Source organism: Narcine bancroftii, chromosome 4, assembly GCF_036971445.1.
Source record: "Narcine bancroftii isolate sNarBan1 chromosome 4, sNarBan1.hap1, whole genome shotgun sequence".
In the NCBI taxonomy this organism is placed as follows: domain Eukaryota; kingdom Metazoa; phylum Chordata; class Chondrichthyes; order Torpediniformes; family Narcinidae; genus Narcine; species Narcine bancroftii.
The window spans coordinates 197,708,745-197,725,554 of NC_091472.1; the positions used below are offsets into that span (position 1 = coordinate 197,708,745).

The following is a 16,810-nucleotide window of genomic DNA, read 5'->3' on the forward strand; positions in this document are numbered from 1 at the left end:
ATATTATGGGGCGGGAAGAGATATTTGTCCCAGTCGAGTTTGAACCTGCTTTTTAGCAGTAATTGTTACTATCCACCAGACTTGGAACATAGAAATTTACAGTATGTCCTTTGGCCCACAGCCTGGTGCCAACCTCACTGACAACTACCCAGGGTTTCTCTACTGTTTAACCTTTCATTTTTCTCAGTTCTGTGTACCTATCTAATGGTCTCTTAAATTATCTTGTGGTACCTGCCTCCAGCACGGTTGCTGGCAGTGTGTGTTCCATGTACCCACCACTTTCCATGTGGAAAATCTTATCTCTTACATTCCCTCCCCCACCGTACTTGCCCCCAAGCACCTTAAAACTATGCCCCCTTACGTTAGCCTCTGGCCATCTACAAAGGCAATGCCTCTCATCATCTTGTACACCTCTGTCAGGTCACCCCTCTTTCTCTGTTGCTCCAAGTTCACTTAACCTAGACATGCTCTCCAATCTAAGCAGCATCCTTGTAAATCTCTTCTATACCCTCTTGAGAGCATCTCTATCCTTCCTGTAGTGAGGTGACCATTCAGGGCAGCACGGTCAGCCTAGTGGTTAGCACGACCCAATTACAGTGCCAGCGACCTGGGTTCAAATCTGGCGCTGTCTGTAAGGAATTTGTACGTTGTCCCCGTGTCTGTGTGGGTTCCTCCAACCCTCCAAAACATACAGGTGTTGAAGGTTAATTTGTGTGATTAGATAGCCCATGCTTGTGGGCCGGAAGGGCCTGTTACCTTGGTGTATGTCTACATTAAAAAAAATTAACCGAACATAGTTTTATTCACTGCTGGTTATCAGAAGTTTATTTTGTTTTTGCCTGTGATTCAAATGGAATTGAGGAGGAAAGGAAATTCCAGCAACTTCCAGTTCCTCTTGTAATCTCTTGAGTTTCATTTTTTTCTGTAGCCTACTTGCAGGACCCATTCTATCCTGACCAGCAAGTCTCTGCTCTCCACTCCACAGCTGGGTAAACCCTGCCTCCCTCTCTCCCTGCCTGTCAAATCTGTCCCAACAAGTCTCCTTTGTAATTAAACTTGAAAAGTAGTACATAAAATAATTTTTAAAAATTCAAAAGGTCAATTTGAGGCGAATTGAACCTAGATTGCACACTTGACTAGGAACAAAAGACACACTACTGGAGGCAGTATAATTGTGCAGAGTGGAGACCCCTGCATCAGTACTGAGTGCAGAGAGGAGATGGCCAGTGTAATGAGGTGAGGCAGGAGATATCCCCTTTCACACCGCCGATTCCATGTGGGTTAACCGGCTAATTTAGCAGATCCATTCCCAGTAATCCACACAGTGTGAAACATCCCAACTTGGCAGGGTGAGTTAAATTGAACTGGGCTCTGACACTTGGTGGGAGCAACTGTCAGAGCCCAGCCAAGTTAAATTGCCTTCTCGTGGTGTGAAAGCACAACCTGCTCTCGCATTGTTTCCCCCACCTCTTTTCTCCTCCCCCCCCCCCACCTGCTGATTAACCAGTTGCAGTTGGAAAGGCTCCTGAGTGTAGCATGCCTGGTAAGTTTACCCACATCATAGGAGGGTTGGCAGTGTGAAATTGAAGCCAGGGTGGATGATGAACAGATGGAGTTGGGGTGGTGTTGGGGGTGGAAAGGGGAGGGTAGAGGGAGAGACATACAGGAAAGTGATGTGGAAGACCATAAAGTGGTGCAGATACTGGCATCTAATAAGCAAGTAAAGCAATGAGTGGATTCGGGGTAAGTGAGAGATCATAAAACAGACCATTTGACCCATGATGTGCTGATCTATATAAACCTGCCCCACAACAGTCCAAGCCTTCCCTACCTCAGCACACAACTGTCTATTTTTCATACATTTACATGCCTATCTGAGAGTTTTAAATATCCCTATTATACCAGCCACCCCTGCTAATATATTCTAGCAACCCACCATTTTCTGAACGCAGAGAGGGGGAATCAGTAACAAGGGGACCTGGATTTAATGTGGGGGTGGGGGGGGAGGAGAGACTTAACAAGAGGCTGAGGGGTAACTATTTTAACTATTTTACACGAGGTGGTGGGTGTGTGGGATGGGTTGTCAGAAAAGGTGATTGCGACAGATATTATTGCAATGTTTGGGCAGATCATGGATGGGATGGGTTTAGAGGGATATAAGCAAAACACAGATAGGTGGGACTGATGTGGGTAGGACATTTTGGTTGGTGTGGGCAAGTTGGGCTGAAGGGGTGTTTCCACACTATCTGACTCTGGCTCTAACATACAATCCAAGCAGCTTCTGTAGGGAATATATCTTTTCTTCTTTTTCACACTGTGAAACATACTGACCAAAATACACACAGACATTTCCCTCTTGAATATACAGTGTCATTTTCTCCCCTTTTTTCCCCCTCCCTTCCCTCCCTCCTTCACCACCACTCAACGTTCAATCTATATGATACATTAAACCCATTAAACAATGTCGTCACATAATGAAAATAAACAAGAAATTCGTGTCTTCTACTTTTACATACTGGGTCAGTTCATTTCGTCTTCTTCTTCTGTCATTTTAGGCGGTGGAGGTCCGTGGTAGGATTTCACTGTTGTGTTCCATGTACGGTTCCCAAATTTGTTCGAATACTGTGATGTTATTTCTTAAATTATATGTTATTTTTTCCAATGGAATACATTTATTCATTTCTATGTACCATTGCTGTATTCTCAGGCTATCTTCTAATTTCCAGGTTGACATAATACATTTTTTTGCTACAGCTAAGGCTATCATAATAAATATTTTTTGTGCTCCATCCAAATCGAGTTCAAATTCTTTACTTCTTATATTACTTAGAAGAAAGATCTCTGGATTTTTTGGTATGTTGCTTTTTGTGATTTTATTTAATACCTGGTTTAGATCTTCCCAAAACTTTTCCACTTTCTCACATGCCCAAATTGCATGTACTGTTGTTCCTGTTTCCTTCTTACAACGAAAACATCTGTCTGATACTGTTGGGTCCCATTTATTTAATTTTTGTGGGGTGGTGTATAGCCTGTGTAACCAATTATATTGTATCATGCGTAACCTCATGTTTATTGTATTTCTCATAGTTCTGGAGCATAGCTTTTCCCATGTTTCATTCTTTATCTTTAGGTTTAGATCTTGTTCCCATTTTTATTTAGGTTTACAGCTTGTTTGCTCATTCTCATTTTCTTGCAGTTTGATGTACATGTTATAAATCTTTTAATTATCATTGTGTCTGTAATCACATGTTCAAAATTGCTTCCTTCTGGTAACCTCAGACTGCTTCCCAATTTGTCCTTCAAGTAGGTTTTCAGTTGGTGGTATGCAAACATTGTACCATGAGTTATACCATATTTGTCCTTCATTTGTTCAAAAGATAATAATTTATTTCCCGAAAAACAATTTTCTATTCTTTTGATCCCTTTTCTCTCTTATTCTCTAAAGGAAAGGTTATCTATTTTGAAAGGGAATAGTTGATTTTGTGTCAATATTAATTTTGGTAGTTGATAATTTGTTTTATTCCTTTCTACATGAATCTTCTTCCAAATGTTGAGCAGATGATGCAGTACTGGTGAATTCCTATGTTGCACTAGCTTTTCATCCCACTTATATAAGTATATGTTCAGGTACCTTCTCCCCTATTTTATCTAGCTCTAATATGGTCCAAATCTGGTTTTTCCCTTGTTTGATAAAAATCTGATAGGTATCTTAATTGTGCTGCTCTATAATAATTCTTAAAGTTTGGTAGCTGTATGCCCCCTTGTTTGTACCTTTCTGTTATCTAACGCTATCCTCAGTTTCCCCCCTTTCCATAAGAATTTCCTCATTATTTTCTTTAGCACCTTGAAGAATTTCTCTGATAGGTGAATTGGTAATGATTGAAATAAGTATTATATCCTTGGGAAGATATTCATTTTAATACAATTTACCCTTCCTATCAATGTTAGTGGTAAGTCTTTCCAATGCTCTAAGTCGTCTTGTAATTTCTTCATTAATGGCTGATAATTTAGTTTGTATAGATGGCCTAGATTATTATCTAGTTGTATACCTCGGTATCGAATTGCTTGTGTTTGCCATCTAAATGGTGATTCTTTCTTAAACTTTGTGAAATCCGCAGTATTCATTGGCATTGCTTCACTTTTATTTGCGTTGATCTTGTACCCTGATACTTCTCCATATTCCTTCAATTTCTTATGTAATTCTTTTATTGATATTTCTTGTTCTGTTAAGTATACTATGACGTCATCTACAAATAGACTGATTTTATATTCCTTCTCTTTTATTTTTATCCCTCTTATTTTATTTTCTGTTCTTATCAGTTCTGCCAGTGGTTCTATAGCTAACACGAACAGTGAGGGAGATGGTGGACATCCTTGCCAAGTTGATCTGCTTAATTTAAATTGGTTTGGTATATATCCATTTACTGTCACCTTCGCCAATGGTCCCTTATATAATGCTTTAATCCAATTAATATATTTCTCTGGTAGGTTGAACCTTTGTAGTACTTTGAAAAAATAATTCCATTCTACTCTGTCAAAGGCTTTCTCTGCGTCTAAAGCAACCGCCACTGTTGGCGTCTTGTTTCCTTGTACTGCATGGATTAAGTTAATGAACTTACAGATATTGTCCGTTGTTCGTCTTTTCTTAATAAATCCAGTTTGATCTAGTTTTACCATTTTTGGTACACAGTTGGCCAATCTGTTTGCTAATAGTTTAGCTATTATCTTATAATCTGTGTTAAGTAGAGATATTGGTCTATACGATGCTGGTGTTAGTGGATCTTTCCCAGTCTTTGGTATTACTGTAATTATTGCTGTTTTGCATGAATCTGGCGTGTTTTGTGTTTCTTCAATCTGGTTCATTACTTCCAGGAGAGGAGGAATTAATAAGTCTTTAAATGTTTTATAGAATTCTATTGGGAGTCCATCCTCTCCCGGCATTTTATTGTTCGATAGTTTTTTTTAATATATCCTGTATTTCCTCTTTCAAATGGTTTTATTTATTTTGCACCACTTGCAATTTCGGTAGTTCAATTTTAGCTAGAACTTCATCTATTTTGTCGTCTTTCCCTTCGTTCTCAGTTCGATATAGTTGCTCGTAGAATTCCCTGAAGTTTTCGTTGATCTCCATTGGGTTATATGTAATTTGTTTGTCCTTTTTCCTTGATGCCAATACCGTTCTTTTAGTTTGTTCTGTCTTCAGCTGCCAAGCTAGTATTTCGTGCGTTTTTTCTCCTAGCTCATAATATTTCTGTTTTGTCTTCATTATGTTCTTCTCCACTTTATATGTTTGTAGTGTTTCATATCTTACTTTTTTGTCCGCCAATTCTCTTCTTTGTTGTATCTTCCTTCATTGCTAATTCTTTTTCTGTACTTGCTATTTCCCTTTCCAACTGTTATATTTCCCGATTGTATTCCTTCTTCATCTTAGTTACATAACTTATTATCTGCCCTCTGATGAACGCTTTCATTGCATCCCATAGTATAAACTTATCTTTCACTGATTCCGTATTTATTTCAAAGTACATTTTAATTTGTCGCTCAATTAGTTCTCTAAAATCCTGTCTTGGAGTTTAATCTCCACCTATACGATCTCGGTGGGATGTCCTCCAGCTCTATTGCCAATAACAGGGGTGAGTGATCTGATAACAATCTAGCTTTATATTCTGTTTTCCTAACTCTCCCTTGGATGTGGGCTGACAACAGGAACAGGTCTATCCTTGAGTATGTTTTATGTCTATCCGAATAATATGAGTATTCCTTCTCCTTTGGGTGTTGTCTCCTCCATATATCCAAATGTTGCATTTCCTGCATCGATTTAACCATAAATTTGGTGACTTTGTTCTTTCTGCTAGTCTTTTTTCCAGTTTTATCCATCTTTGAGTCCAAATTCAAGTTAAAGTCCGCTGCTATCAATATATTCCCATGCGTATCTATAATCTTCAAAAAGATATCTTGCATAAATTTTTGATATTCTTCATTAGGTGCATATACATTGAGCAAATTCCAAAATTCTGAATATATCTGACACTTTATCATTACATACCTCCCTGCTGGATCTATTATTTCCTCCTCTATTTTGATTGGTACATTTTTATTGATTAATATAGCTACTCCTCTGGCTTTTGAATTATATGATGCTGCCGTTACGTGCCCTACCCAATCTCTCCTTAATTTCTTGTGTTCCACTTCAGTTAGATGTGTTTCTTGCATGAATGCTATATCAATTTTTTTCTTTCTTCAGTAAATTTAACAGCCTCTTCCTTTTGATTTGGTTATGTATTCTGTTAATATTTAAAGTCATATAGTTCAACATGGCCATTTCATACTTTGTTTACCTTTCCTTTCCGCTTCCTCATCACCACCTTCCCTCCTTATCCATTTCACCACTCTCTGGTTAAAGAAATTCCTCTGCCTCTCAGTTTTAAATGGGCATCCTTCAGTCCTTTGTTGCTTGACATTCTGGCATCTGCTGCGTCTAAACCTCTGCATCTCAGGTGTTTACCACAGTTGCAGCTGGTGGAAATATTTATGATCCCTTTTTCTTCTTCAGCATATTATGGTAATTTAAATCGTACTTTTGTAGTTGGTGCATCTTGCATGTCTGTGGCTGCGGCAAGTAAGAATTTTGATGTACTTGTACGTTTAGAGACACTAGTTTCACTGAGTGGCAACTTGCAAATGATGCACAGTGCCTCAGCTTTGGAGCATGGTGTTCCATAAGACCATGTGAGATAGCAGAATTAGGCCATTAAGCCAATCCACCCTTCTCCTGTTTTCTCCACATGTCCTTTGACCTATAAACCTCTGTGTAAAATCTGCCCAATGATTTGCCTTCCTCAGGTGTTTGTCGCATTGAATTCCACAGATTCATCACCCCCTATCTAAAGAAATGTCTCCTAATCTCAGTGCTGAAGGGATGTCCCTTTTGTTCTGAGGCTATCCCCTCTGGTGCTAGACTTGAAACTTCTTCAGATCCGCTCTATCCAGCCCTTTCAATATACAGCAGGTTTCAGTGAGTTTCCCTCTCATCCTCTGAACTCCAATGAGTATATCAAATGCTCCTCCTACATTAACCCTCTCATTCTAGGACCATCAATGTAAACTTCCTCTGGATCCTCTCCAACTCCAGCACATCCTTCCTTTAATATTGGACCCAAAATAGCTCGCAATACTTCATATGTGGTCTGAACAACAACTTGTAAAGCCTCAGCATTACATCTGGCTGCATTTACTCACATAGCCTCGCTTCCACAGCCATGCACGTGGGCTCTCACAGGCTCGCTTCCACAGCTGCATTGCCTTACTCTTTTCTTGCCTCCACTGCCATCTTGTGCCTCGTGGCTCCCAGCTCTGGTTCCAGGGCTCCCAGTTTAGCTCCTGCAAGGATCTGAGTTACCTGCACTGCATTGTCTGCTGCTCTCCCCACTTCTCTCGACCTTTTACTTCATCCTGCACTCAGACCCTCAAGACCCTTTGGACCTCTGCTTTTGGAATTCTCTCCCCATTTGGAAAATAGTCTACTTTATTCCTTCAACCAAAGTGCATGAGCACACACTTCCTTCCCTATGCTGTATTCCATCTGCCACTCCATCTTTGCCCATTCTCCCAACCTGTCCAAGTCTCTCTGCATGATAAGGATGCTACCATACTCTTGGTGCACCTTCAGGTGAGGTAGGTTGCCTGTGTAATCAGGAGCTGTGCACCTTGCTGGAGAAAATCTGTGTGCTCTCTCCTGTGGTACGTGCTTGCGAATGCTGGTGCTGTGATAATGTTGAGCTGACTGGTGTGCTCACTGTGCTTGGAAGACAGGTCGAGAATGCAAAATGTATTCCTTCAGGTGACATGAATGTAGAGCAGTTCATGATGCTGCTTTGGATCTGGGTCCCACCCTGACCTCTGGTCCTCTGGGCTGAATGAAAGCATGCTTTGTCATTTTTATAATACAAAAGTAAAGATGCGTTCAATGCATCTGATTAGAACAGAACTTCAGTATTGCTTGATTATTATTCAACTTTATAGGAAGGTTCTCAGTGTACTGGGGAGATTGCAGAGGAGATTTAATTTTAGACATATAACATGGTTACAGGCCATTTTAGCTCACGAGTCTGTACTGCCCAATTACACTCAATTGACCTACAACCCCTGGGACATTTCAAACAGTGGGAGGAAATGAGCCCTCCTACGCAGAAATGGGGAGAACGTACAAACTCCTGACAGACAGCATGGGATTTGAAACCTGATTGCTGGCTGTGTACAACCCCCTTTACAGACCCAGCGATTGGGACTGGGGTCTGAATCCCGTGCTGTCTGTAAGGAGTTGTATGTTCTCCCCATGTCTGCGTGAGTCTTTCCTGGGGGTTCCAGTTTCCTCCCACTTTTCAAAATGTACTGGGGGGGGTGTAGGTTAATGAGGTGTAAATTGGGCGGCACGGACTCGTCTGTTACTGTGCTGTATGTCTAAATTGTTTTAAAATTCACCATGCTTCCCATCTGCTAACCGTTCCGCCCATTTTGGGGTAGAACAGTAGAAGCACACTCCATCCTATGAAACCCATGCCGCCCAATTAACCTACCAACCCTGTACGTTTTCTTTTGGAGGGTGAGAGGACACTGGAGCATCTGGACAAAGCCCATGCAGGTTACAGGACAGATTCAAAGTCATGTGGGCTGGTGCTGAAATAGTGATGCATTGTTGCAGGGACTGGAAATGCTGGCTCCGGGGAGGCTGAGGGTGACCTTTCTCTGGCCTGGGAAAGTCCTTTGTACTTGCACCATTTCCCTGAGTGCAGGGGCCAAAAGCCAGGGGATAGGGGTGTAGAGTGATTTGTAGAAGGACTGGAAGGGAGTTCACCAAGAACTTGCTTCATGAAAGTTTGGTAAAGCAGAACCTTTGTTATATTTAAACAAGTCTCTGGCATGGAGTTGAGGAGACTGCAAGGCCAGAATTCCAGTCCTGGAAGGTGGGAGTTATGTTGGGTGTTTTTTTTTAATGGCATGAACATGATGGTCTGAATGGCCTCCTGTGTCATAGATGTTCAGATTTATTACAGTCAGGATTTACTTGGCGGCTGTTGCTTCCTGATGGATTCAGTGGCCATTTCTACAAAGTGAGCTGGCTGAAGATGCAGTGATGATGGGCTTTGTGTGTAGGCAAGAAATGAATGATTCTGCTCTGTCTTGCACACTCTTGCTGTAGTTCTCCTTGACTGATAGCGAGGGATGTTTCCAGAAATTCCTTACCTCCGCTATCCATGGGTTTTGTGAAAGGTCCCCTGCCACCTTTGACATGCGATTAGTGTGAAGCTCTCTGTTCCCTCTTCTGTTTGCGGATTGCCAAGAAAGCTCCTTTCCGGGTGGTAAAAGGATGATAAAGAATCTCTGCTGTTCTGGCTATTATGCTGTTAGGCTATCTTGTCTTTCTGTGTAGATTTGGCAGTGTTGCTTTTGCTCCAGGAAAGAAATATAATAGCGATGGCACAAACAAGATTGTATTCTTTCCAAAATAGTGTATTTTGAGTGTTTTGAAATTAATATTGAAGCATAAAGAGGATGTGGTTTTCTGTTAATGTGGGAGCTGAAAGGCTTATAATCTACAAACTCTCTGCTTCCAAACCCTAGAACATTATAGCACACTGCAAGCCCTTCAGCCCATAATGTTGCGCTGACCTATACAAACCGACTTACCAAACTAAACTTTTTCTACTTTACACCCATAACCCTCTATTTTCTTGTGTCTGACTAGGAGTCTATCAAAAATCTCTATTGTACCAGCCTCCACCACCACCCCTGGCAATGCATTCCAGGTACCTACACTTTTTTTAAAACTTGCCCCTGGCATCTCCTTTAAACTTTCCTTGTACAGATGACCTTTGGTGTTTGCTACTCTCTCCCTGGGAAAATGGCACTGGCTGTCCATCATATGTAAGACCCTCATAATCTTGTAGACTATTAAATCACCTCTCATCCATCTTCGCTCCAAAGAGAAAAGCCCTAACTCGTGCTTCACGTAACATGTTCCCCAATCCAGGCACTATCCTGGTAAATCTCCTCTGCACTCTCTCCATAGATTCCACAACCTTCCTATAATGAGGTGACCAGAACTGAACACAATATCAGTCTCTTGATTGATTTTTGCTGATGCTTTTTAACTGGACTTTGTGGCACTGATATTGTACCCAGTTAATACCTTCATTTTAAAGGCTCAATTCCAGTTTAAGAGAAACAAAGACCTACAAGGAAAGCAGCGAGTCTGGGGTTGGGGGGTGGGGGTCGTATAGGCAGATCATGTCATCAGAACAGCAACAGAGACGGTGGCAAATATACTTTCATGCCTCGTATTCTGTGACCACTATGAACTGGTGGCAGAGTTAGCGAATGACTTGGCTCCAGTTGGAAGGGAGCAATAATTCGGTGCTACATATTGAGTGTCCTCCTTCAGTAGTCCCCTGAGATAAAGGTGACATTCATTCAGCCCATTGTTCTGCGTTCCAAGGGTCCATTTGGGAATACCAGGACCCCCCCCTCACAGATGGGGAACAGCAGCTGGTGGATTCTCCACCATCCTAAATGCTCCATTTGGGGCTCATAGGCCAAGGATCTCCAAAGGTTGGTGGGATGTGATCATCTGACTGTTCATACACTACCAGACAAAACAGTGTTTCTCCGGACCACGGTGCACACACATACATACAATATATTAGCACCCAATAATCACATAAGTATATAAAGACATAATTTAAAATACATTTATATAAATATTTTTGAATGATTTACTTGGTTCCAGGATACTGTTAATCAATCTCACAGTCTGTAGGAAGAAGCTATTTCCCAGCCTGGCAGCCCTGATTTTGATGCTCCTGTACCATCTTCTTGATGGTAGTGGGTCAAAGATACTGTTGATGGAAGGAAAGGGTCTATGAAAATTCTTTGAGCCCTATTTAAGCAACTCTCCCGGGGAATGTCATCGATGGAGGAAAGGGATCTTCTTGGCCATTTTGATGATCTCTGTATTGCCTTGCCCTCCCTTCCCCCCCACCCCTCCACCTTGTCTGCCTGATGATCTCTTCCTGAAACAGAACTGGGCTCAGAACATAATGTTTGCTTCAAGAGTCAGGTGCTGGTCCTGTAAACAACTTTTATCTTCCCATTGTGCTGGCTACAAATCTCACAACAGGAAAAATTGTGTTGATTTTGCTCCGTACAGTCTGATCTCTCTTTGTAAGTGGACTTCTATTTGTCTTACTTGTTCCATGTTTGACATGTCTAGTTGAAGAGGCAGGGATGTGACCAGATGTGTGGCAGGAGCTGGTGGCTATCAAATGACCGCAGCTCCAACTGAAGCTGCAGGCCACTCAGTTACAGGAAGCCTGGAGTCCACCTGTGTGTGGCTGCACAAGGATCCATTGACCAGAGTAAGATTAAACCTTTGCATGCTGGTTGCTTAATGATCAATTAATAGTTATTATGTTGGACAAGGAGGATCAAGGCAGGGTCTCTTAGCTTGAATTGACTGCGTTGCAATTTGTCTGATTGAAATTAAGATCCAAGTGACAGGTGCATTCAATCAGGTGAGGCACAGTTTGATCAACCAATTAGGAGTGGGACACTGTTTTGATCAACCAATTAGCATAGCTTGCCAATCTGGAGCTGGTTATTCCCACATAATTAATGTCCTTGTGCACAATGTTGTCCTGGCTCACTTTCAATGTTCCTGACTACCTGCTAGGTGTTATTACTTCAGTCGGCTTTTCGGTCTGGTTATTGGAGACCTTTAAATGGAAGCTGACTGGATTATAGCATGCCAGAATTGGTAACTTCTGCAATGTTTTTCCTATCTGTGGCATGTTTGTTCATATGCCTAATTCCTTTACATACATCAATACTAGATTACTTTGCTCCCCATCATCACAGTGGTCCACATCACCCACCATGCTCTGTTCTTGCTGCTATCATCAGGAAAGAGTTGCAGGTGCCACAAGATTCACCCCACCAGGTTCAAGAAGAATTGCTACCCCTCCAACAGAAAACTCCATCAGGACTAATTTAAGGAGTTGTGGCGGTATGCCATTAGGTAGGCGAACTGGTCACGCTTGTCACGCATGCGGCGGGGCAGCCGGACAAAATGGTGTTGTCGGGGGTTTCCTCCTGACCTCAGCACTGGGCTCAGAAGCCCACGCTTGGCGATCCATGTGATGCCCCGGTCACGTCGGGGCCCCCCAGCCCAGTTCTCAGCCAGGTTCGGGCTGGGAGTATAAGACCAGCCAGCCAGCCTGCAATAAATCAGATTTGCTCACTGAACTCAACCCGTCTGGTTGTGCAATCCTTCAGTTAGCAGTGTAGCCGCTGCTATAATTGGTGACCCCGACAGGTTCAAATGTCTTTGAACCCGACATGAATGACCCCTCGATCAACGTTATAGCCATCAAGCTTCCTGACTTCTGGGTTCAGGAGCCAGAGACCTGGTTCAGCCACGCAGAGGCTCAATTTCACCTCTGCCAGATTTCATCTGATTCGACGGAAGTTTTACCATATGGTCGCCGCCCTGGACCAGGCCTCCACCAAACAAGTGCTGCACCTCGTTCAGCACCCACCTGCGGAAGCTAAGTATGGGACCATCAAGGAGGTGCTCACGGGCTCCCTTGGCCTCTCCAGGCACCAGCGTGCCGCTCAGATGCTGTGCCTCGACGCCTTGGGGGACAGAACTCCAATCAAGTTGATGGACGAGATGCTTGCGCTCATGGGCGATCACACCAACTGTCCACTCTTCGAGCGCATCTTCTTCAACCATCTCCCTGAAGACATCCAGCTGTTACTGTCCCAGGAAAGCTTCATCGACCCTAAGATGGTCACTCAAAAGGGTCAGGAGCTATGGCTCGAACGATTCCCGGAGGGCTCAGCAGTCCAGCAGGTTATGAGTCACGGGCATGATCACACCAAGCCTTCCTCTAGTGCTATGCTGGAACACCCGGCCTCTGTAGGGGCCTCAAAGAGCATAGCCAAAAACCAGCCATCCACTTCAGGCCTCTGCTTCTTCCACCAGTGCTGGGGAACCAAGGCTCGGAAGTGTCGTCAGCCCTGCTCGTTCCAGGGAAACGAGCAGGCTGGCCGCTGTGGATGGCTGCGGTGGCTGGCCAAGAACACAGCCTTCTCTACCTGGGGGATTCAGTCAGCAGCTGATGCTACTTCGTCAACACCGTGGCCCAGATCAGCGTCATCCCAGCCACAGCCATCGAGTCCCGGAACCGTCATCGAGGACCTCCCCTCCGTGCAGCCAATTCGACGGAGATCCGAACGGACAAGATCGTCCACTTTCAGATCGGCCAGCGGAAATTCTCGTGGAGGTTCATCGTTTCGTCCCCCCTCCCAACCGCCATCCTGGGTGTTGACTTCCTCCTCGCCCATGGACTCCTGGTCGACATTCAAGGTAGGCGACTGGTAGATCCCTGTACCTTCCAATCCATTCGCCTCAACGCCTCCTGCACAGAGCAGCAGCAGATGGCCACGGTCAGCACATCTAAGGACAAGTTTCAGCGTATCCTGGATGAGTTCCTGTCCCTCCTCAAGCCATAGTTCTCCGCCGCCTCACCACGCCACGAAGTGTTTCATTACATCCCCACCCAAGGCCTGCCGGTCCATGCCAAGGCACGCCGGATAAGCTACTGATAGCGAAGGAAGAGTTCTCGCATCTGCAGGAGTTGGAGATCATTCGATGCTCCGACAGTCCTCGGGCTTCACCACTCCACCTGGTCCCGAAAGCCGCCGGTGGCTGGCGCCCCTGCGTAGATTATAGTCGGCTTAACGATGCAACAGTACCTGACCGTTACCCAATCCCTCACATCGAGGACTTTATGGCCAACCTGCATGGCATGAGGGTATTCTCCAAGGTTGACCTGGTGCATGGGTATCACCAAATCCCGGTGCACTCCGACGACATACCCAAAATGGCCATCATCACCCCCTTTGGCTTGTTCGAGTTCCTACGCATGCCGTTAGGGCTCAAGAACGCCGCCCAGACCTTCCAGCGCTTTGTGGACACAGTGGACAGGAGATTTGAATTTCGTATTTATTTACCTGGATGACATCCTTGTCGCCAGCAGTGACCGGGCACCATACAAGTCTCACCTCCACATCCACTTCCGCCGACTGGCAGACTTTGGCCTAACGATCAATCTGGCCAAATGCCAGTTTGGGAAAGAGTCCATGCAGTTCCTAGGCCATACCATCACAGCCGAAGGAGCTACATCTGTCACCATGAAGGTTGTTGCAGTCAGGGAGTTCCCACGCCCGGATAACCTCAAGGGGCTACAGGAGTTCGCGGGTATGGTCAATTTTTATAACTGCTTTATTCCAGACGCTGCGTGCGTCATGCAGCCGCTCTTCATCCTCATCACGGCCAAAGACAAGACATTCGCCTGGACTCCAGAGGCCAGCAGGTTATTCGAAGCCACAAAAGATGCCCTCGCGAAGGTTACCCTGCTCGTCCACCCATGCACCGACCTGTATATGGCGGTCTCCGTCGATGACTCTGCCACAGCCATCGGTGCCGTCCTGGAGCAGCAGGTGAACGGACAGTAGAAACCACTGGCATTCTTTAGCCGACTTCTTCGTCCGCCAGAGTGCAGGTATAGTGCTTTCGATCACGAGTTGCTGGGTGTGTACATGGCGGTGCGTCATTTCTGCTATTTCTTGGAGGTGAGGCCATTCACCATTTTTACCAACCACAAACCCCTCACTCAGGCGCTCGCTATGGCAAGAGATCACTGGTTGGCCCGCCAACAGCGTCACCTCTCCTTCGTGTTGGATTTCACCACTGACATTCGGCACAAGGTGGGGAAAGACAACGTGGTCACCACCGGCCATTTGTCCACTGACACCCAGCCTCGCCTTCGACCAGCTCGCCCGGGAATAGAAGTCCGACGAGGAGATGTGGGCCTTTAGGACTGCCATCATGGGCTTGCGGTTCCAGGACCTTCCGACTCCTCACGGTGAGGGCACCATCCTGTGCGATGTCTCCATGTGCACCCCTCGACCAGTGGTTCCCCAGCAGTGGCGTAGGCAAGTCTTCTACCATATCCATGACCTCTCCCACCCTTCCATCAGGTCCACGGTCCGTATGGTGGCAGAACATTTCGTGTGGCAGGGGCTTCAGAAGCAGATTCCGGACTGGGCCAGAACCTGCACCCATTGCCAGCTTTCCAAGGTACACAGGCACACCAGAGCGCCCGTACAAGATTTCGAACACGTCTGGAAATGATTCAGCCACATAAATGTGGACATTGTCAGACCCTTACCTGTTTCCCGAGGTAACTGTTACCTTTTCACAGTGGTAGACCGCATCACTCATTGGCCAGAGGCCATCTGATGCCAGATGCCTCCACGGACTTCTGCTCCCGAGCGCTTTTGAACCACCTCACCAGTGATCAGGGTGCCCAGTTCACCCATGCGCTCTGTGCACAGCTCGCCACAGGCTGGGGATTGAGCTACATCACACCTCGGCCTATCACCCACAGGCTAATGGGCTAGTCGAGCGATTGCACCGCCACCTTAAGTCAGCACTGACCCGACTGGGTGGACGAGCTACCTTTGGTGCTCCTTGGCATCCCGCTTGACACCCAAAGAAGAACTACAGGTGTCATCAGCCAAGCTGGTCTATGGTGCACCGCTAGCCCTACCTGGTGAGTTCGTCAATGCACTTCACAACCCCCAGCAGTCACTGCACGGTCTACTTCCCCGCCTCTGGGCCCAGTTGGACTCCTTCACACCCCCACCGCCTCCCAGACACGGCACACGGACCTCTTGCGTCCCCAGCGAGCTGTACTCCGCAGAGTACATTTTTATCAGGCGGGGCCCATCCACTGCACCTCTACAAAGACCATATGAAGGGCCATACAAAGTCGTCCAGTGCTCAGGATCCACTTTCACACTGGACATTGGTGGTAAGAGGGAACTGTTTATGGTGGACAGGTTAAAGCCAGCCCACCTTGACCCCACTGAGCCAGTAGTTGTGGCCCAACCCAAGAATTGAGGCTGCCCGGCAAAAAAGGACATTGGCGCCGGTTCGGGGTGGGGGGGGTGGGTGCTGTGTGGCGGTACACCATTAGGCAGACGAACCGACCCCGCTTGTCACGCACGCGACGGGGCAGCCGGCCAAAATGGCGCCTTTGGGGGTTTCCTCCTGACCTCGGCACCGGGCTCAGAAGCCTGTGCTTGGCAACCCACATAATGCCTCGGTGACGTCGGGGCCCCCCAGTGCGGTTCTCAGCCAGGTCTGGGCTGGGAGTATAAGACCAGCCAGACAGCCTGAAATAAATCAGTTTTGCTCACTGAACTCAACCCGTCTGGTTGTGCGATCCTTCAGTTAGCAGTGAAGCCGCCGCTACAGAGTCTTACTTTTGCACTTTATTTTTTTCTTTTTCTCTGTATTTCAGTTTGTTTGCTTAATAGTTTAGATGTATATATTGAGTACATTTTTTTTGTACCAAGAATAAATGGTAATTCTGCCTGGCCCGCAGGAAAAAGAATCTCAGGGTTGTATGTGATGTCATGTATGTACTCTGTCAATAAATCTGAAATCAAATCTTGAAATCACTGACATATGATCTTTGGGCTATTGATATTGGGTGTATGCATGTTTGAAATCTCTCTAGGTGCCTTGCTGGAGCTGACTAACTTTGTCATCCTCTCTGAACCAGAGTGGAGTTGCTTCTCACGTTCTTCCCCATTATTTAAGTTGTTCCAACTTTGACCAAGACTTTGGTTGCCCTTAACTCAGGAATTCTATCCTTAAACCCTCTCCTCTTTTCTCGAA

The 16,810-nt window shown here is 45.3% G+C and overlaps 1 protein-coding gene across 3 annotated transcripts in view; it reads left to right on the forward strand.

Moving 5' to 3' along the window:
• LOC138761440 (serine/threonine-protein phosphatase 4 catalytic subunit-like) overlaps window positions 1-16,810 on the forward strand; it is a 68,478-nt gene that overhangs the window by 8,200 nt on the left and 43,468 nt on the right. Inside the window, exon 1 of one of the 3 annotated variants that reach the window (XM_069933578.1) lies at window positions 11,287-11,414. The exons of the other annotated variants lie outside the window; for them this stretch is intronic. Within the exon in view, the coding sequence (XP_069789679.1) occupies window positions 11,322-11,414 (93 nt within the window). The 5' untranslated portion in view covers window positions 11,287-11,321. Of the gene's footprint in view, window positions 1-11,286; window positions 11,415-16,810 lie in introns of those variants that run through there. 3 annotated transcript variants of the gene reach the window in all.